The 23163-nt window shown below is 39.0% G+C and overlaps 1 protein-coding gene across 1 annotated transcript in view; it reads right to left on the reverse strand.

Moving 5' to 3' along the window:
• The window catches only part of abhd3 (abhydrolase domain containing 3, phospholipase), a 101303-nt gene that overhangs the window by 23529 nt on the left and 54611 nt on the right, over positions 1-23163 (reverse strand). Inside the window, exons 5-8 of the mRNA XM_020527176.2 lie at positions 19439-19551; positions 18377-18550; positions 8066-8114; positions 7796-7961 (exon numbers count right to left, since the gene is read on the reverse strand). Coding sequence (XP_020382765.1) covers positions 7796-7961; positions 8066-8114; positions 18377-18550; positions 19439-19551 — 502 coding nt within the window. The remainder of the gene's footprint in view (positions 1-7795; positions 7962-8065; positions 8115-18376; positions 18551-19438; positions 19552-23163) is intronic.

Genomic DNA, 23163 nt, shown 5'->3' on the forward strand with positions numbered 1-23163 from the left:
ATAAAGGTAAACCAGGTGGCTTTTCTCAATGATCGATGATAGATTAAAAGTCATCATTACTGAGGCTAGATTCTCAACTCCAGATTATTAATTGAATTTAAATTCCACTAGTTGCCATAGCAGGATTTGAATTAATGTCTGTAGACTATAACCTAGTGTTCTGGATTGCTAATTCAGTGATATTATCATGACACCAGCATCTCTCCCTAAATGTGATTCCTCCTTGCTGGTTAGCTATCCCGACCTCCTTGCACTTAGAAGTAGACTGATAGTTTACAGTATAACCGTTCACAACCCAATAGCTATAACACCTTCCTGGGATGTTGGGTGTCTTAAGGGTCTATTTATTGGAAACTCAGAGTGCTGACATTATCTCTATGTGTAAATACCTTGCAGCTTCTTCTCTATAAAACATACAGACTTTCAAACACACAAGTTAGGAGCAGGAGTACTTGATCCCCCTTCAGCCTACTCCATCATTCATAAAATCATGGTATCACGTACCTGTCCATCAATGACAGCCTTGGTTTATCAAGAATCAGTCTATCTCTGCCTAATAATTAAACAAAAGGATCTGCATCTATGAAATTTCTATTGCTAGCTTCTCGCTAAAGAGGAAACACCCTCTCCACATTCACCCTGTCAAGACCCCACAGGATCTTACATGTTTCAATCAAGTCAGCTCTTACTCTTTTGACGCTAATGGATATACACCCAGCCTGTCTAAGTTTCTCAAGTAGCAGAACCCACAGGTTCTGGATGTTAGTCCAGTAAACCTTCTCTGAACTGCTTCCAATATATTTATTTACTTCCTCAAATAAGGAGACCAAATCTGCACACATTACTCCAAAATGGGGTCACACCAGTATCCTATATAATTAAAGCATATCCTCCCTACTTTTATGTTCAATTCCACTCACTATCATTATTAGCTTTCCTAATTACTTGCTGGTACTTGTGTATTAATTTGTGGTGATTCATGCATGAGGACATTTAGAATCCTCTGCATCTTAAAGCTTTACAATCTGTCACCATTTAGATAATATGCTAGTTTTTATTCTTCCTGCCAAAATGGACAATTTCACACTCCCCCACGTTCTACTCTGTTTGCCATAGTTTTGCACACTCAATAAACCTATATTTACCCATTTGTAGCCTCCTGTTGTCCTCTTCTTAAATTACTTTCCCGCTGATGTTTGTATTACTAGCAAATGTAGCTAATATATCTTTGATCTCTTCTTCCAAGTTATTACATAAATTACAAAAAAAGGTTGAGGCCCCAACACAGATTGCTGTGGCGAATGACTCATTACACCTCACCAACCAGAAAATGACATATTTATATCTTCTTTCTGCTTCCTGTTAGTTAGGCAATGCCTATACATTACCTCCTATGCTGGACAGCTGGTTTGAGATGCAGAGTGCCACCAACAGTGTAGGTTCAATTCTCACAGTGGATCCACATTCTCAACCTCACCCCTCACCTAAGACATGATGCCCCTCAGGTTAAACCACCACCAGTTGTCTTTCTCCTTTTATTTCCTATTCATTGAGCTTTTATTTTCTACATTATTCTATATTAAGACACCTCATTAAATGCCTTCTGGAAACTCACTGATTTCCTTTTTCAACAGCTTTTGTTACTTCCTTAAAGATTTCCTAAAACTTGTTGAAAATCAAAGCTTTCTTTTGATCTCGAACCACCCAGGCTTACTTCAAACAGACTGCAGAAGAGGACACCCTACCACATTCCCCGAATCATATTTACTCTAAATCTAAAACTACCATCCCAAAATATAACCATCTTATAAACCTTATAATTGAAGTGAAATATTAGTTCTTATACCCCCAATCCTTGCCCATTACTTACCCACCTCTGCATTGACACATTGTAAAGTGATGGCCACTCTTCACTTCAATAGTTGATCCAGTCTCCAGACCTAAGTCTTTTCTACTGGCCCCAAATGGTAACCACAATGTAGGATAAGGCATATAAGCAGTATGGTTATGGGTGATTTTAGCTTATATATCAACTGGAAATATAAAATTGGCCAGAGCAGCCTAGATGAAGAATTTATAGAATGTTTTTGAGATAATTTATTTTTAGAGCAGCACATTTTTGAACCAATCACAGAGCAAATTATAGCTGACCGGGGGATAGATCCATAGAGCAATGGCAGACATTAAGGGGATATTTCAGAATACTCCAAATTAGTATATTCTTACTAAGAAGTAAAATTCTAAGGGTACGACCTACAATCTGTGATTAACTAAAGCAGTTAAACATTTCACAAAATTCCTCTCTTCCTTCTGCTTCCTGATTTATGGTGATTACTGTAATGTATTTGAAATGCTCTGCAATGAAAACTGAAGCAAAATATTTGTTCATTTCATTTGCATTTCCTTATTATTTTCTATTATCTTTCCCATTCTCACTCTCTAGAGAACTAACACTCACTTCATTGCTCCAGAAAATGTGAGAGAAACTCAGCAGGTCTGGCAGTATGTGTGGAGAGAGACACAGAGTTAATGTTTTGAGTTGGCTGTGACTCATTCAGACAAAATGATGGTTTTTATGCTGATGACAGAGAGGGCAAAGGAGCGAGTGAAACACATGGTGAAGGTAAGCAGAATAAAAGGCAAAAGGCAAAAACCAGCTGATTGTGATAAAGGAGTGATAGATATGTAAGATAGATATAAATCATAGACACAAAAAGAAGAAAGTGGGTTCTCACTGCTGAGAGCAAAGACAACAAGACAAAGCTGAAGTGTTCTCAGCAGTCTTCAGCCAAAGTGCCGAGTGGATGATCCTTCTCTGCTTCCCCCGAGGTCTCCAGTATAATAAATGCCAGTCTTCAGCCAATTTGATTCACTCCACATGAAATCAAGAAATAGTTGAATACTGGATACTACAAAGGCAATACTGAAGATCTGTGCTCCAGAACTTGCTGCATCCCTAGCCAAACTATTCCAGCCCAGCTACAGCACTGGCATCTGCCCAACAACACGCAAAATTGCCCCAGTATGTTCCTTGCATAAAAACCAGGACAAATCCAACCCGGCAAATTACTGCTCCATCAGTCTATTCTTGATCATCAGTAAAGTGATGGATGGTGTCATCAGCAGTGCTATCAAGCAGCACTTGCATAGCAATAACCTGCTGACTGACATCCACTTTGGGATCCACCATGGCCACTCAGCTCCTGACCTCATTACAGGCTTGGTTCAATCAAGGACAAAACAGCTGAATTGCAGAAGTGAGGTGAGAGTGATTGCCCTTGACATCAAGGCCACATTTGACTGAATGCGGCATCAGGGACAATGAGCAAAACTAGAGTCATTCGGGAATCAGAGGAAAAGCTCCACTGGTTGGAATACATACCTGGTACATGGGAAAATAGTTGTGGTTGTTGGAGGTCATCTCAGCTCTAGGACATCTCTTCAGGAGTTCCTCAGGGTAGTGTCCAGCCCAACCATCTTCAGCTGTTTCATCGATGACCTTTCTTCAATCATAAGTTCAGATGCAGGGATGTTCGCTGATGATTGCACAATGTTTAGCACCATTCGCGATTCCTCAAATACTGAAGCAGTCCATGTCCAAATGCACCAAAACCTGGACAAATCCAGGCTTGGGCTGACAACTGACAAGTAATATTTGCACGACACAAATGTTAAACAATTACCTTCTCTAACGAAAGACAATCCAATCACCAATCCTTGACATTCAATGGCGAAGTATTTATATTGCACTTCTCACAAAAACATAGTGTTCCAAATAACATTACAGCTACTGAAGTACTTCCATTGCTGTCATGTAGAAAACACAGCAACTAATTTGCACATAGGAAGCCCCAAAAACATCAATGTGATAATAAGTAAATAATCTTTGTGTAACATTTGTTCCAAATAGTGTTAGGGGATCCTAGAGAGGGCAGATAGAGATTGAACATTTTATGCAAAATGTGGTGACAATGCAGTATTCCCTCAGTATTGCACAGGAGTGTCAAACAATCATTTCATACTCATCTCTTGAAGTGGGATCATAACCCTCAAACTTTTGACTCAAAGTTGAAAGTACCACCAAAGCTGATGGACATGGTTACTTAGCCAAAACCATGCCCTACTTCAACAGCTGAACAGTGAACTCATGTAAACACTGGTGAAATGTATGTTAGAGTATCCCAAGAGTAAATTAATCCATGTCTTCCACTTATTACATCTGCACAGTGCCATGGATGAAAACATGGACTCAGTGACTATGAAATGATTGGGTGCAGTTATAAGATCCTTTAGTTCTATAATACAAAAATATTATGCTCATACATGCATCATCCCTATTATTTAACTACTCTGTTAGTTTCTTATTTTGTTAACTACTGATATGGTGTTATGTGTGGTAGCATGAAAGGTCTTTTCCTTAGAGTAGGGGAGTTCAGAACTGGAGGGCATAATTTTAAAAGGAGAAAGGTTTAAAAAGGACCTGAGGGATAACTTTTTCACCCAAAAAATGATTCATATATGGAATGAACTGCCAGAGGAAGTGGTGGATATGGACATTTGGACAGATACATGAACAGGAAAGGTTTGGAAGGATATGGGCCAAATACAGGCAAATGGGACTAGTTTAGTTTGGTAAACTTGGTCAGCATGGACGAGTTTGGGTTGAAGGGTCTGTTTCCGTGATGTATGACTCTATGACTTGGGAACACTAACAACTGAAGATGGAGTGAGGCTCCAAAAGTTTGTGTTTTCAAATAAACTTGTTGGACAAAACCTGGTGTCATGTAATTTCTGACCTTGCCCACCCCAGTCCAACACCAGCACCTCCACATCTTGGGAATATATCGCTCTTCCTTCAATGTCAATATTTCAAAACGCTGGAATTGCCTCCCCAACAGCATTATGAATATACCCACAGCACATGGATTGCAGCAGTTCAAGAAGGCAGCTCATCACCACCACTTCTAGGCAACTAGGATGGACAATAAATCCTAGCCCAGCAAGCAATGACCATGGCCCACAAGTGAATTAAAAAAAAACATGCAGCTTAAGAATGACCCTGAACTTCCGGTTTGCTCACCATTTCAATAAACCACCCTGTTCCTGTGCTAACATTTCCATCTTGGGCCTGCTGCAGTATTCCAACGAAGTTCAACGCAAGCTGTAACAATGCCTCATGTTCTACCTAGGACATTTATAGCTTTCAGGAATCAAGCTCACCAACTTCAGAGAATGGCCCCTGTCCTCCATCTTGAATTCAGGTTGGGAAGTGAGTGAGTAGGCAGCACAGAGGCTAGTTGTGTTGGGGCTTGGATTGGTGAGAGCAAATGGGAAAGGTGTTGCAGGCACTAATGACATTGATAGAGCACGAGCCTTTGTGGGAGGTCGAACAGAAGAGATAGAGCATGTGAAATAATGGACAAAAGATGGTAGAGTGGAGAAGGACATTGACCTTTTTTCTGGAATGCTGGGCATTCTTCCAGATAGCTGAGGCTGCTTTAACCTGATTTGAAACCTTGGGTCAGGCTGGAATGGTCTCATGTCATAGCCACCACATTTGGCCCTGAGGGGGAGAAGAAGCCCTGTTTTTGCACCGCCCGAGAAGCAGTATCTTTAGTTACCAGCTTGCACAGTGGTGATGGGTCATTGAAACATAGCCAACAGAAGTCTGGATTAGTTTAAGTTTATGAAAGATGTATAAAGACTACTTCTTTCTGTTTTGTTCTTTGAATTAATAATGGAAAATGGACACTATTTAAAAAAAAAATTCAAGGTCTTCGTTTGCAACTTGGAAGAACAAAGGAAGCCATATGCATATGAGACAATGTTACGTTCTACAGAGACACCAGACAAATCAGTATCATCTGTTGCAAGTTCAGGAGAGCTCAGACTAGCTCAGATTGGTTCAACAGCATTTTTAAACAGACCCTTGAAATACAAACTGAAACCTCCAGAAGCTTCAACAACATCTCGCTGTCTCCTCTTTTTTTGTAGTGTGCTGTACCCCACCTTGTCCAAAGAGCAGGAAAAATCTACATTCAGAGCCACCGGAAGAAAGAATTCTAAAATATAAAGTGAAAAGGAAAGACCATGGGTCCAATCAATCATTCAGTGAAATAAAGATTCTTCATTTTTGTTCAACTGGTGATAATTGATAAAAGTCAAGAGGATTATAAGAACAACATGTTCTTTATTTGTGGACTGGACTTGAGATGCAGAACTGAGCTTTCCTTGAGTATACTTTTCCACCATACCTATAACACTTGTGGCAAACTGGCTATCTTCTGTGAACAAACGCGTATTTGGGGTGGTAACAGGACATAGCTTAAGTTTAGTAATAGTAGTTTAGTAATTAATTATATATTTTCTTTGTAATTTTGTTAAACTATTCACATTTATAATAAATAGAGTTACTTCTGCTGTTCATGAAAAAACTTAGTATGTATCACCTTTGGGGTCTGAATTGTAGTGAGTTGGTCAGGTGAGTTGAATTCCTTGTTTTAATTAGATTCACTGGGGTTCAATTATCTGTGATCTCTTCCCAATTGTGACATGACAAGTGAAAGTTGAGAGGCTTTGAATATGAGGTGCTATGAATAGTGAAGTCCAGAGGTAACAAAGTCATGAATGAGCAATGCTAACCTTTTCTTGTTCAATGTGATTTACTCAACAAATATCTCCTTTAGTATTGTTAATTGTATTGTATGATTGATTTGCCTGGAGCACATTTTGATTGAAATCCCATGCTCCCCACTATCATTTTCCACTTTCCTCTCTCGTTCAGAAGCAACTACAATACAAATGCCCCAACCGCAATCTGTGCGTAACATGTGGCCATAAAACCCCAGCTACTCCATCCTTCCTGTTGGTGTTTCCTGTTAGAATATTCTTAGCCTGAAGATTTGAAGATGACTGGTTTTAGCACTGTTCCTCATTAACAGACAATAAAACAAAACTACAGTCCGAAAAGAGGCATTTGGCCCAGTTACTCCTTGCTTGTATTTATGCACCACTTGAACCTCATCCCAATCCTCTCTTTCCAACTCTAATCAACATAACCCTTTATTCCCTCCTTCCTTATATGTCCATCAAGATTTTCTTTAAATGTGTCTGTACTATTTGCTTCAATGACTACCTATGAAGGCGAGTTCCACATTCTTACTGCTGTCTAACTAAAGATGTTTCTTCTCAATTCCCAATTTTATTCCTTGGTTGCTAACCTGTATTGATGGCCTCTATTTTTGATCTTGCTCACAAATGGAAATATTCTCTTAATGTCTATCCTATCAAAACATTTCATAGTTTTAAAGTCTCCCGTTCCAAAAATCAAGCCCATTCATCCTTTGCTGCTAAGTAGAACATTGTAGTTCTAATATCATTTTTGTAAATATGTTGCACTCCCCGGTCCCTGTATTTCCTTTTCATAATATGTTACCCAGCATTGCATACAACACTTCAAGTGTGGTCTCTGCAAGTTAGGTGCAAGTTTAGTATAACTTCTCTATTTTTCACTTCTGTTCCTGGGAAAAAAAATTCAAGGTGAAGTTCTTGTTGTAAAGAGTCAGAGCTGAGATTTTCTGCTGATCTCATTTCCAGCAAAGTCATTTACGTTATCAGTGAACCCCCAAGGTTAAATACCAAACAAAGATATATAAAGTTTGAAAATTCTTGACCAAGGAAAACCTGAATGTGGAAATAAATGAAGGATAGAATTTGAGCACAACTTTCCTGGTTGTCAACCTGAAATTGTACCATTAACAGTTCATCACGCTCAAAATATAAAATGTAAACTTACCATGACTTGGTGAGAAGACATCATCTAAAGCATTCAAGCACAAAACAGGAATTTCAATGGACTTTAGTTTGAGGTAAGGACTGGCATCTCTGTAGTAGTCAGCAATTGTTTGGTAACCAAACATCACTGATGTAAACCGTTCGTCAAATTCTCGGATAGTTTTTGCCTATATAAACATCAATCAAGCAAACATCAAATGGAAGAAAACTGCTTTTACTATACCCATAAGTATTTCTAAAATGTATGGAAAGAAATAACGAAGCCATTTACCTTCAGGACGTAATCTATGTCAAATGACTTTTCCAAGACTGGTCTGTGCCTATAATGCAAAATGAAATAATAGCATTTTGTGAAACATAAAACATTTAAAATAGACATAAAAACCCAAAGTAAAAGTAAAAAAATGTGTTAGGGTAGGTATAGAAGGCAAAGTAAGATAGATGATCAGTCAGGGTTCCAGCTTTGTTTGAATGCATGTCAGGTATGAGTACATGTCAGGCACGTTATAATGAATGTCGGGTAAGATTGGATTTAGTTTCAATCTCTCTTAGTCAAGTAGGCCATTGCTACTCAACATCTGGGTATTCAAATGATGAATAATCACTTGGACAAGGTATCAGTGGTTAGTACCATTGAACAATATTTCAGCACAAACCACCACTTTTAGGAGCCATGGCATAAAGCAAAAATAAAAGTGTTAAAAAAATTATCTAGGGTTTAAAGGTTATAAAACAATCTATGAACATTTGAGTTATTCAAATATAGTTAAATTGTAATTTTCCAATGATGGAAGCATATAGGCAATTACTAACCTCTTTGCTGATTAATTAAAATGATGCTTTGGAACCAGATACAGGCAAAATAAAATGCAAACGTTTTGCACAGGAGCTCCCTGCAGCTACCATGGGGGAATTTACTTAATTAAAGGCTTTCAGTTCAGAGTCAGCTGTTTGTTGAGGTGTTATGCTTTCAGCAAAGATTCTTTCCAATACAGAGAATATATGAGCACCATCTGCATTAAAATCTGAATGTTATTTCATTATCCTAAGCACATTAGAGATTATACATTTACAGATTAGTTGCAGCACTGAATGAGGCCATTCAGCCCATTATGTCCAGACTGATTCTCTTCAAGTGCAACTCAGCTGGTCCCACACTTCTGTCTTTTCCTCGTAGTCCTGCAAATTGTTATTTCTTTGAATAATTTTCCTGTTCCCTTTTGCAAGTCATGATTAAATCTGCCTCTGCTACAGTCACAGGCAGTGCATTCCAGAAACTAATCACTCATGAGAATGTATGAGCAATGGAAGCAGGAGTAGACCATATGGCAAATTGAGACTATGCTGCCAATCAAGAATCATAATGTAATGTTTCACCACAATTCTGCTTTCCCATTTGATTGTTGTATCATGATTTCCCGAGAGACCAAAATTCTGTCTCTCTCAGTTGTAAATATGTCCTACATTCCCAGGCAAGGGAACCAATCTCTACGAAACATACCCTATCATGTTCTTTCAGAATCTTGTATGTTTCAATTAGATCATCTCTCATTCATTTAAACTTCAGAAAGAATAGAATAATTTATTCAGTCTTAAATTTTAGGAGAACCACCTTGTACCAGGGATCAAGCTAGTGATTTACTATTTACCAGCACTATTCTGGAAGTGTACATTTCAGGAACGTATGTCTGAAGGTAAATGGCTTCCTTGTTTCTTTCCATACATTTTTCTGCAATTATCACTGGCAGCTGCTTTTTGGAAACCTTCATAATTCTCATTTGCAGAGTGGAGGTATAAGAACATAACAACATTAGAACTAAGAGCAGGAGTAGGCAATTCAAGCCTGCTCCACCATTTAATACAATCATGGCTGATCTCATCTCGGCCTCAGCTTCACTTTCCTGCCCACTCCTCATTGTCCTTCAACACATTAGCAATTAACGTAATTAAAAACCTGTCCATCTCTTCTTTAAGTTTATTCAGTGTCCCAGCATCCACTGGATTCTGGGGTGGTGAATTCCACATATTTATGACTCTTTGAGAAAAGTAATTCTTCCTTACCTCTATTTTAAATCTGCCACCCCTTGGCCTAAAACTATGACTTCTCATTCTAGATTATGTCACATGAGGAACATTCTGTCTTTGTCTACTTTGTTAATGAACATTAGCATCTTATATACTTCATTTAGAACTCTTCTCATTCTTCTAACTCTATTGAACATAAGCCTAATCTACTCAATCTTTCCTCATAAGACAAACTCCTTATCTCAGGAATTATTTGAGTGAGCCCTCTCTGAGCTGCGTCCAATACAATTATATCTTTCTCCAAGTAAGGGGATCAAAACTGCACTCTTACCAATGCCTTGTTCAACTGCAACAATAATTTCCTACTTTTATACTCTGTTCCTTCATCAATAATGCCAAAATTCCACTTGCCATCCTTATTACTTGCTAAACTTGCAAACAAGGTTTCTGTGATTCATGCATGAGGACACCCAGATCCCCGTACACCGAAGCATTTGAAGTTTCTCTCCAATTAATAATAAGTTGCCTCTTTATTCTACTGACCAAAATGGATAACCTCACTCTTATCCATGTCAAAGTCCATCTGTCAAATTTTGGCCTGTTCACCTATCCCATCCATTTATAAATACTTTTATTTCTTTATTGGAACTTGTTCTCCCACCTATTTTAGTATTATCTGAAAATTTAGGTATAGTATATTCTATCCATGCATCCAAGTCACTGACATAGATTGTGAAAATTTGGGGCCTGAGGACTGAACCACATGGCACCCACTTGTTAGGTCTTGCCAACCAGAAAAACACATTTATTTCAGGTCCCTGCTTTCTGTTAGTCAGCCAATCCTCTATCCAATCTATTACCCCTCGCCCCATGTGATCTTATCTTGTATATTAACCTTTTATGCACCATCTTATCAAATACCTTCTGGAAGACCAGAAACACTACATCTGCAGCATCCCCATTATCCATATTGCTTGTTACATCTTTGAAGAACTCTAGCAAATTAGTCAAACATGATCTACCCTTCCGAAAAGCATGCTGACTCTGATGGCCTATGTTTTGACTTTCTAAATGTGTGATTTCCTTAATAACAGATGACAGCAATTTCACAAAAACATATGCTAAACCAACTGATCTATCATTTCTTACTTTAGCCCCTGTTCCTTTTTGAATAAGGGTGTTACATTTATATTTTTCCCTTTCAAGAATCCAGGGAGTTTTGGAGTATTATACCCAATGCATCACTATCTCTGCTGCCAATTTCTTTAAGACCCTACGTTGTAGGCCATCAGACCATGGGGCCTTGTCTGCCTTTAATCCTAACAGTCTTTTTCAGTACTTTTTCTCTAGTGATGTCAATTGTTTCAAGTTCTTCCTTTTCTATAACCTCACCAATCTAGAATCACTAGCTTTGAGCATAAAAGCTGACTCAAAATAGTACTGTCTCCTTTACTGTCAAAAGCTTTAGCCTGAATTTTCTCCATATTTACTAAAGTGATTGATAACAATGATGTTGTTAGAAAGGTGAATCATCATTAAATGATTTGGTTGTCACATTATATCTGCAAGCTGGCATACTTTCAAGTGAAAGAACAGCACTGTGAAAGTGGGAAAGTCTTCAGATGCATTAGAGTAGATTATTCACTGAATAAAGTGCCATTCTGCATTGTGCAATATGGATTGGATAGCTAACCCAATGAGACATCCAGAGCTACTGTTTAAACTCTAGTCACTATTTTCATTCATTCATTTCAAGACAACTGGATATTTGAAAGCTTTGACAGATGTATGAGGCTCTTGGCTGTCTACAAAAGCATGAATACAGTTTTTCCTGCAGAAATTGTCTCACTCAGGAATATCATGCTATCTCAGATCTTTCCATTGTTTTCAAACTTCATGATAGATGTAGTCTGAGACTGAGTACATTCTAGCCCTCAGCAATCTTATGGATCTTCAGTTTTCTAGTTAAATAGGATGGAGGGAACCTTCATCATAACTGTTTATGGCCTCATTGAAGTGCATTGGAATGCTCTCCAGCTCTTTGTTAGCAGATTCATGGACTGTGAGAAGGACATATGGAGGTGAGTACTCTACCTAAGGTACTGTCACTCCTCATCCTTTGCCTCTTTCTCCCCACCCCAACTCAGGCAGATCCCCACATGCTGTCTCCTGACCTAACATTAGAATGTTCCTCTGCAGAGGTACAAATAAGGTAGTCTTTGACAGGATTCTGATGGGCTCCAAAGCACCCAAATTCATCTGCTAGTTCTTAACTATCAGAACAACAACATATGCAACTTAATTCTAATTCTGCAGAAGTAGCACCACCTGGAAAAGGAGCAGAATAACTTTGTATTGAGTGTTTTTTGTCATACATTTTATTTTAAATCTCCACTTCCCATCTCCATTATTGGCTTTTGGATGTTATGGCCATTAGCCTTGAGAAAAATAGTAAGGCCAGAGAAAAAGATGCCAATGATTGTCTATGAGTTGGAAGGGTTGTTGACTGTGGGAATGATTTATGCTGGTTGCGGGGTGTATTTAGTGGGGCAGTGGGTTTAGTATTCGTGTACGATAGGAATTCAAAGCCTTGGCCTAGCTGATTCATGCCTGTGTGATTATATCCTCACAGGCATCTATGTTCATGTTTTTCTGGATATACCTCTTCTCTTTCTCGGTTGTATGGTCCCTAGAAGTCTCATAAGCCATGTCTTCATTGGTTTGCCTTTGTGTCCAAGGAACCATCTGTTGATTCTGTGCAATAACATGTGGGAAGTGTGACTGGTATAGGAAGAAGGTATCATTGCAAATTCCAAGATTGCATATTCAGTCATACATTATATATTCTACCGGTTACCTAACAGATGAGAATTGATGGAATGTGACCCTTTTCAGTTGCTAGTTGATGGGAGGGTGCATTGATTACAACTAATTCAGTCCAATCCATAATTTTCTGGATCTGTGGAAATCCAGCTCATGCAGAATTTTTTTTTTTAGTCAATCATGAAATAAGGGCATCAGTCAATATTTATTGCCCATCCCTAATTGCCCAGAGGGCATTTAAGAGTCAACCACATCACTGGAATCACATGTAGGCCAGATGAGGTGAGGATGGTAGATTTCCTTTCCTAAAGGACATTAGTGACCCAGATGGACTTTTCCTAACAATCAGCAATGGTTTCATGGTCAGTATTAGACTTCTATTTCCAGATTATTCTTGAATTCAAATTTTACCACCTGCCATGGCAGAATTCGAATCCAGGTCCCCAGAACATTACCAGGGTCTCTGGATTAAAAGTCCAGCAATAATAACCATTCCCCCCCAACCCCGATTTTACCTCATCAATAGCAAAGTTGAAGTAAGAAAGAGGTGGCCATATGTAATAGAGCACTGGTCCCTGGGAAATGAACATGTGCACAGCAGATTGTGACACCCTAGAAATGTCACCAGAAGATGTCTGGAAGGAGCCACAAATGAAGAAACTGAGGACTGCGGAGACCTGGATGACCACTGGCAATGCATTCCTACCTGACCTGCAGAGAAGAAGGTCTTGTTCGAAGAAGCTGATGTCAGCAATGGTCTGTTAAGAAATGCTGAAATGGCTAATTCTGAAATAAAAATAAAATGTGCTGGAGATAATCAGCAAGAGAGACAACATTTGTGGGAAGTGTAACATTTCGAGGCAAATGTTTCTTCAGATCAGAGAAAGTCTGAACTGCCTGAGGCACCGCTGTCCAATTATGTCCAGAAAGCTGAACCTGTATTGTCTGCATTTGAGGATATCAACCTCCTTCAGTTTGTGGCTCTGTCTGTGGAGTTGCAGGTGGCTACTGCTGTGAATGTCACTGTTGTTCCTATGGGTGTTGTTCCTACTGCTGTTCATGATGCTTACTTTATATTTTCTTCTTGCATCTGGAAGTGCTAAGACATGCAAAGGAACACCTTCTATCCCACCAACAAATCGCCCGTGATGTATGTTTTGTTCTTCATCAGAGGCCCAATTGTATAAATTTAAGTTAAGTATATATGTAGGTGGAGGAAACTGGCACGGTTATTGAGCACTTATATTGGACCTCTTGTGGTGCAGTGCTAGTTTCCCTACCTCTGAACTAGGATACCCAAGTTCAAGTCCCACCACTCTGGAGGTGTCTAATAGCATCTCTGAATAAGTTAATTAGAAAATTGCTTGAGCACATATAGCAGGGATTTGCACAAAGATCAATCAATTGCAGAACATGAATGATTTACAGTTGGTGGTGAATAAATGAAAAAAAAATACCAGGGCTGAGCTGCTGATGGAAAAAATGCTCAGTTGTGTGTAAGAAAACTTCTGTATTTAAAATAATTGAGCACGTATAGCCAGGCACTGAGCATAATTTGATCAATTGGAAACACAGGTGATTTAATGGTGGTGGAAAATAGATGAAAAGTACTATCAGCAATTTGACGGTAGATGAAAATAACTCTAAAACCAGAGACAGTTGCTTGTCAACCCTTAGCATAGGGTCCCAGCTGCCCAAAGCCAGCTTCTTTTTCCCTTCAGTAATTACCATCATAAACCCAATTTCATATCTCCTGGAAAACAATCACCCTCCACGCCTTCAAAGTAATTTGATTTCCAGAAAATCCACACATGACTTATAGCACACATTTAATTTTTGATTTCAGTAATTAGCTCGTGGTCAGAGCTGACATAATGTTGAGTGAAATTCCAAGAAATCACATTTTCCTGTCCAGAAAAGTATCCAAGTATAATTCAATCTCTCCAGCTTTCTTCACGTAGTCCTAAAATATTTGTATGCTACCAATAGTAGTATTGCATCTGAGCCAGAAGGTTGTGAGCTCAAGTCCTATTCCTGAGACTTCTCCAAACTAAGACTTCAGTGCTGTGTAGCACAGAGGGGATCACTTATACAGGGGTCTTGTGGCAGATTATTAGTGTAACTACCTCTGAGCTGGAAGTTTTGGATTTAAGTACCACTTGATATAGAGGTGTTTCATAATATGCTCAAGCAGGTTGATTAAAAGAGTATTTTATGAAGAGACACCTATTGTCAATTATTTTTACAAGAGTTAAATGTTTGACATTCATACTATTTAACTTTATGATTAATTCATGTCATTTCACCTTGTGAATAAATTGATGCAAGGACGTACTTTTAAATTTTTCTGTATTTTTGATGAAATGGGAAAAGAATTGTTTAGAACAAAAAAAAGGACTGCTGCCCATTTTCAAAGCAAGTTACCTATGCTTATTGTAAATGCTGTTGACACTGTTAGTTACTCAAACAGTGGGGGAATGTTAGTTGCTGATGAACTGACAGCAGGAGGTATGCATAGTCAGGGATTCATCCAGCAATAAGTAGCTCATTGGTCTGTAAACTGGTGACCAGTTGTCAATGACAACAGCTTTCTGCCTTCTAACAACTAGATGACTGGTTCCTGGGTAGCTGAGCAGCATGTGTGTGTGAATGACAAAGCAGAAGCTTTCAGACCTTCTATAGAAGTCTCACTCTAAATTACCCAAAGCCTGAAAATATCACCAAATATCTAAAATCTGAAGAAAACCAGTTTGTTTTCCCAAACTAGTTGCTGTAAGCAGTAGCTTTTAACCAGTAAATAAGAGACTTTTAAATTTGTGAACCAATCATTCCTGCAAGAAAGTGAAAATTCCTTGGAGAAGAGAGATCAACAAACAGCAAATCTTGACAAGCAAAAGGATCATCCCAGTGAATGCTACGGGTGGGGGCGCCATTGAACTGCCTCCCTGATTTTTCCCTTTACCCATGACAGCAATGTGTTTTGGCCTGTCTGTTATCTATGTAGGTGGAGTTTTAGAAGGAGGTTAGCATTTTAACTAGTGGAGTTATATATTAACAGTTCATAGTTGTTTACCCATAAGAATCAGATTGTTTGGAATAAATAGTAATTCCTACTAAATACGAAAACTAGAAGTACAGGTATTAAGTTCAATAAGTGCAACCAGCACTTTGTAGAAAGCAGCAGGTTATATGAAACTGTGAAACATCTCTGAAATATGAAGACTGCATATCTTGGAGTTCTTGACTGGTTCTGTATATACCTGGCCGTTAACCTGGGTGTAAAAAGACAGAAAATTGAGGAATTTTATGTCGTTTGACAAAATTTTTAACCTTTGTGAATTCATGGAATAACTGAGGCATGATATCTAAAATTAAATGAAGATGAACTTCTTGTCTCCTACTTTACCAACTGGTTGCTTGGAGTTTAATACTAGGATAATTCCTCCCATTCTTATGAGAAATTTAACAGCAAAAAATACAGATCAAAGTCAACACAGACCAAGGTATCAGAAATCAGCACTGAAAATGTGAAAGCAATTTCTCAAAACAAATCTTTTGAGCGAAAGCCTTTCATTTAGGCAACCACATGGCTGTAATAATTCAGTACGTAAAACACTTCTAGCCTGACAATTTCACAATTTCAAGAATCCCTGCTGTGCTCTCATTTTAGTATCATTTGCAAGTTTCAGTCAACTCCAGGAAACTGTGGTCTAGTGGGTAAAACTATAATCAACTACCACTTGGAGTAAGATAATTGCCAAACTGTTTATCCCATGGGGATTTCCAGAATGTCACACCAATTAAATCGGCAGGCTCATGTTGGGTTTCTGACACACTATAGTTTTATTTTCTTCTTTCTAACTCCTCACCCCTATCTGCATACACCAAACACACTGTTGTGAAGGTGGGTAGAGTATTCGATGTTTGTAAAATGATAGGGGGGAAGAGTGCGCAGTCGCTTTAAAAGGTGATGTGTTTTTTTAAGCTTGGAGATTAAAAAAACATGTCTGCAGGCAGCAGCAGATGCACAGAGAGTTCTTGAAATTGAAACATTGTATCAAAAGACTATACTGTTAGCAGGTAAATCAGCATTTTTACCAAGCCAACAGGTTTTTGAATTTAGCCAATTAATTTAAACCAGGCCCTAGATACCAAAACTTAATTAAATTTAAATCTGATAGTTTTGACAACCTAGGACCAATCCTATTGTAAGAAATTAATAGGTTATTAAGGGTATAAAAGAAGAGGTTATTTGAAAATCGTGGCGAGAATCAACTTCCATCAGCCAAGAGAACAGCTCTCAGCTATAAAAGAAAGAATCACTGGCTCTCACAGAAATCTCTAAGCTCTCAGAAAACCATCATCTAAACTAAAGGTGCAACAGCACTCTTAGCTAATATTCCTGATACAAGAATTCCACAGACAAAGGCGTTCCTGACTGATGTTCAGTGGAGACGGCGTAGAGCATTCTGGAAGATATATCCTGGCTGTAATTTCAAGAGAGTAAGTTTTATTTTATTTTTTATTACATTGGCTTATATAAGTGGGACATATCTTTATTGGAACAGCATAACATTAGAATTTTGCTTTATTCAGGAATAGATAGTAGTTAAGGGGGGAATTGTTCAATTTGTTAGTAGTTCTGTTAATTTGTTAACTGTTACAGTTAGATAAATAAATTGTTGCTTGTTGATTATAGAGTGACTGTCAGGAGTTTGTTTCATTTAATCTCCCCTTTATAATGGATTGGGAGGTGAGAGGCAGATTATGCCACTTTTCACACTTCCTTTAACAGATTACGAAGTGAGGTAAGCTTCTCTGGGTGTTTTGGTTTTTGTTATCAGAGGGGAATCGACCTCTGTTTCATAACACACAGACACACACATTAAAATTCTGTCTAACAAAAATTCTTTAAACATGTTGAATTATATGTCTGCATTTCTGTATCTTAAAATAATAAGTGTTGTTAAAAATATGTCATCATCACTAATCCCTACCTAAGGATTAACTACTTCTCAGGAGAAATTAATATAGATATTGCTTGACTGAAATAAAATACTTAAAGTACATTGATAACTATTGAATTTAATGTAAAATCAAAGTAATGCACTTCTAAAACGAAAAGAGCTCGCAGGGAATTGGCAACTTTATGCATCTGAAACAGCATAAGAGCAAATTTGTGTGTGAAATTTAGGTTTGTTTCATTATAACATGAGATACAAATTACTGCTAACAATGCTATTGTATAAAAGCAAACATTATTGCGACAAGTTGACCTCCAATATTTTAAAAGAAATATGAACAGCCTTCATTAAACATAAAAGAGCAGGATTTGATACTGCTACATTAATTTTTCATATTTCAACTGTAATTGATACATTTTAGCTGCTAAAGAATCACTGAACAACTGGCCAGCAGAAAGGATATCATCTCACCATGATAAAATTGTTTTTCTTGGTTTCATTAACAAATTAAAACATTAAGATAACTGTTCTACTTTAAGACCAGAAAAGTAATAACATATGACAGAACCACTATGTAATTCACTCAAAATGATCACCTATTAGTAATAGACTGGTATCTAATTCTAACATTGCTCCATGGCATTATTCTATTTTAGTATTTTATTACATAACAATAGCAAAAAAAGGAAAACCCACTCCAAATGATATGGGAAATACCATTGTTATCATTCATAGTGGTACCAAGCTTTCCCTGATCTTCAGATACCAACCTGTTGATGGAAGATTGCAGACAATTGGTTAAGTAGTAATTAAACAATATCCAGTTAAGTGGTTTTTCAAGGGAAGTCGTGCACTCAAATACATCCCAGCCAATGGAGAAGACTACCGCTGCTTTCAGTGGGGTCTGCTGGCCAGTCTTACCCAGGTAGTTCAACAGGAGCATTCTGTTTTAGGCATGAAATGAAGATATGCTTATTAAATCGGATTAACAATTTACTATTGTGTGACCTAAACTTTAAATAATACAATGGATTCCCCATATGAGTTTGTCAAGAGCAGTGAAATGATTTGTTTAAGGTGATCCTGGTTGCAAGTGTACTTAGGTGCTTTCTTATGAACTGGTAAGAGATAACCTCTTCACCAAAATACTTCTCAGACTCACCTGAAAACACTTCATGAATATTTTTCTGCTAATTGAGGGAAATTCAGAGAATAATGTATCACCAACTGATTTTCTGTACGTCTTAGCAGCCCATTCAGAATCGCGTTATTAGACGACTGAGAACAGATTGTGTATCTGTGCTTCTCCCACACTTTGATATAGATATGAGAACCTACTGATACTTCCAGGAGACAATAGCACATGTGAAAATGTTACATAAAATTGCATGTATATGCAACATCACTTTGTTTCACCTGAAATTAATGAGCCAGGAACAGAATAATTTGAGTCCCAGTTGTACATATTTGCAGATGGATTTTATTGCTGGCTGCATTTAAATGGCTGGCATTCTTCCATTATTCTGGCCAATGTATTCATTTTATTGCTTTGTGTGGGCCTTGAATATTTACAAAATGGCTGATGCCTTTTGTTTGTTTAAAGTAATTCATTGCAACACTTTATGATAGCTCAAGTGAGGTGCCAAATAAATGCAAGCAGTTTAATTGTTTCTAACGGTTTGTCTTCTCTATTTTTGCTACTTCCTGTTCTAATCTGTATGACTTTTTAAAACCTGCATTAAAATCCACCTGCAGTTCCTTAAACAATCTTAAAACTTCGAATTTTACCCCAGATTATTGCTTGTTGTTTTCTCATTTTGATGATAACTCACCCGCCCATAGAGACGCCAGCAGCCATCAGCGGAGCTTCCGCAAATGTTTTCTGCACGTGTGAAATGACTGTTTCCAAATCTTCTGTGTTCGCTGCACAATATGTTCTAGGAGTCTAGAAGAAGTCATACAGAGTGGTACAATGAGTAATATGGGTTACTCCTTTGTGGAAAGCAAACTAAATTGTTCTCAGGTGCAACAGCTCAAATTAAGTAAATTTGGAATGCACTGTTCAATTGTAAGCTGGAAATATGGAACAGAAATTTAGAAACTAAATCCTCTTGTGAAAAAATACTGGTATTAATTGTTGGGATTGTCCTCTTGAGCCAGGGTCACTTTCCATATTGTGGTGATCACTGGTCAGAACCATTGAAATTTGAGACATAATCTGCAGTGATGGCTTCCTGTTGAGCAGGGGATTGTCAGCCTCTTGTTCACTTTGTAGTCACGAGAGTTCACAGTCCAATCTGTCCATTTTGGTTATATCAGCCGTCTTGTAAAAAAAGCACATTTGGGAATTACAAATTAAAAATGTCTGTAATGTGGTGCATTTTGTATTTATCCCTTTGAAGAATACATAAGAATGGGTTAAAAAAAAGTTAATTTCAGCTCTACTTTTTAAAATTTTTTTCTTATAGGTTGTGGACGTCGCTGGCTGGACCAGCTTTAATTGCCTATCCCTAGTTGCCTTTGAGAAGGTGGTGGTGAACTGCCTTTTTGAACTGCTGCAGTACATGTGCTGTAGGTGGACCCACAATGCTATTAGAGAAGGAATTGCGGGTATTTGATCCGACCGTGAGTGGCTTGGAGAAGAACTTGTAAGTGGTAGTGTTCCCACGTGTTTACTGTCCTTGTCCTTCTAAATGCAAGTGGACAAGGATTTGGAAGGTGTTGTGTAAGGATCTTGGGTGAATTGAGAGAACGAATGCTTTCGTGTGTACCAGCCTGGGTTCATAGTTGAAGACCTACTCCGGTCATTCCTGTGTTGCAGATAAAGTTCTTCTCTCACTTTGAGTGCTGCAAATCAGTTAAAAAAGGAATCATAACTACTACTGAATCTCAACCAATCTGCAAAACTAAGGATTATGAAACTGATTACTCAACCACCATTGTCAATGCTGCCAGAAACCTCTATTGTAACAGCCATAGTATTTAACTATCCTTTCTTTTTGAGCAATTCAGAGACTGATCATGTAGTCCTATTTTTGTTTTAACTTTTTGGACTTATTCTTATTTCCAATCTGTGTGCATGTGTGTTTCATTAATATTTCTTCTTGCGTTTAGTAATTAACACACACTTTTTATTATTCATTCAAGAAAGCCTGGTTAAATCGTCTCCTCTTAACATTTAATAACATTTATTACTGCTGCCAGTATCAATGGTGCAGGCAAAATACATGTAGTCAAAACCTATTCCTGAAACTGGCACAAGGTTCTTTTCATCTCCAATTAAGAAACCTAATAATCCACAATATTAGTTTATCCTGAGACAGCCAGTCTGGCTGTAGGCATGAAAATCAAGTCTACACTGCAGGCAGGAAAAGATATTTTGCAGGCTTCCAACAAAAAGATTAGATGTGTTAAAAATACTTGAATGTAGAGTGAGGAAGAGTATGCTAGGAATACCTCCTGGCAACATTATTTCCTATTGCACTGAAAAGTTATATCTCATTGTGAGGATTGCTTCATCTGAACAGATTCAGAGCCTCTGAAGGATTGATTTCTTTGTAGAGTATGCGTCACTTCTGCTTTACATTGAATTTGTTCGCAGCCTCAACTTTCTTCATTGAGAGGTCAGCTCTCGACAGAGTGTTTGTGATGTACATCTGCTTTCCTTGCTTGTATTTCACTTTTAAACACGTCTATGCAAATGGATCGTCATCCTGACGAATCTCCAGCAACCATCTTTATAGGCTTGCTTTTCTTTCCACAAAAATGCGTGCAAAGTAAATCAATGTCTTCTATTTAAAGCATTGCTTTTCTTATTCTGGATAAGTTTAATTTTCTTTAGTGTGGTGTCCTCTATATATATTTTTAATTGATTCGGGGTGTATGGGCTTTGCTCACTGGGCCATCATCTGCTATTCATCCCTAGTTGCCCTTGAGTAGATGGTGGTGAGTTGCTCTTGACTTGGGTAACCCTTTAGGTTTAGTGGGGGATTCAATGATGGTAATGCCATTGAATTTCAAGGGGTGATGGTTCAATTCTCTCTTATCAGAGATGGTCTTTTCCTGGAATTTCTATGGTATGAATGTTATTTGCCATTTCCCAGCCCAAGTCTGGATATGGACTTGACACAGTATGGAGCTGGAAGAACACAGCAGGCCAGGCAACATCAGAGGAGCAGGAAAGTTGATGATTTGGGTCAGAAGCCTGTGTTCTTCCAGCTCCATACTGTGTTACCTCTCACTCCAGCATCTGCAGTTCTTGCTATCTCTGGGTATAGACTTCTTCAGTGTTGGAGAAGTCATGAATGCTGTGTAATATTGTGCAATCATTGGCAAACATCCTACTTCTGACTTTTAGATTGATATCCAGTACTCTGGCCCTGAGCTCTCTGGGACCATCCTATAAATTTTCCGAGACAACAAGGTGCAGGGCTGGATGAACACAGCAGGCCAAGCAGCATCATAGGAGCAGAGAGGCTGACGTTTCGGGCCTAGACCCTTCATCAGAAAAGGGGGAGGGGAAGGGGGTTTTGAAATAAATAGGGAGAGAGTGGGAGGCGGATAGAAGAGGGATAGAGGAGGGGATAGGTGGAGAGGAAACAAACAGGTCGAAGAGGCGGGGATGGAGCCAGTAAAGGTGAGTGTAGGTAGGGAGTTAGGAAGGGGATAGGTCAGTCCAGGGAGGACGGACAGGTCAAGGGGGCGGGATGAGGTTGGTCGGTAGGAGATGGAGGTGCGGCTTGAGGTGGGAGGAGGGGATAGGTGGGAGGAAGAACAGGTTAGGGAGGCAGGGACGAGCTGGACTGGTTTTGGGATGCGGTAGGGAGAAGGGAGATTTTGAAACTTGTGAAATCCACATTGATACCATTGGGCTGCAGGGTTCCCAAGCGGAATATGAGTTGCTGTTCCTGCATCCTTCGGGTGGCATTGTTGTGGCACTGCAGGAGGCCCAGGATGGACATGTCGTCTGAGGAATGGGAGGGGGAGTTGAAATGGTTCGCGACTGGGAGGTGCAGTTGTTTATTGCGAACCGAGCGTAGGTGTTCTGCAAAGCAGTCCCCGAGTCTCCGCTTGGTTTCCCCGATGTAGAGGAGGCCACACCGGGTACAGCGGATGCAGTATACCACATTGGCAGATGTGCAGGTGAACATCTGCTTGATGTGGAAAGTCTTCTTGGGGCCTGGGATGGGGGTGAGGGAGGAGGTATGGGGGCAGGTGTAGCACTTCCTGCGGTTGCAGGGAAAAGTGCCGGGTGTGGTGGAGCTGGAGGGGAGTGTGGAGCGGACAAGGGAGTCACGGAGAGAGTTGTCCCTCCGGAAAGCAGATAAGGGTGGGGAGGGAAAGATGTCTTTGGTGGTGGGGTCGGATTGCAGATGGCGGAAGTGTCGGAGGATGATGCGTTGGATCCGGAGGTTGGTGGGGTGGTACGTGAGGACAAGGGGGATTCTTTTTTGGTTCTTATTGCGTGGACAGGGTGTGAGGGATGAGGTGCGGGAGATGTGGGAGACACAGTTGAGGGCGTTCTCGACCACCGAGGAGGGGAAGTTACGGTCCTTGA

This window comes from Rhincodon typus, chromosome 4, assembly GCF_021869965.1.
Source record: "Rhincodon typus isolate 14 chromosome 4, sRhiTyp1.1, whole genome shotgun sequence".
NCBI lineage: Eukaryota > Metazoa > Chordata > Chondrichthyes > Orectolobiformes > Rhincodontidae > Rhincodon > Rhincodon typus.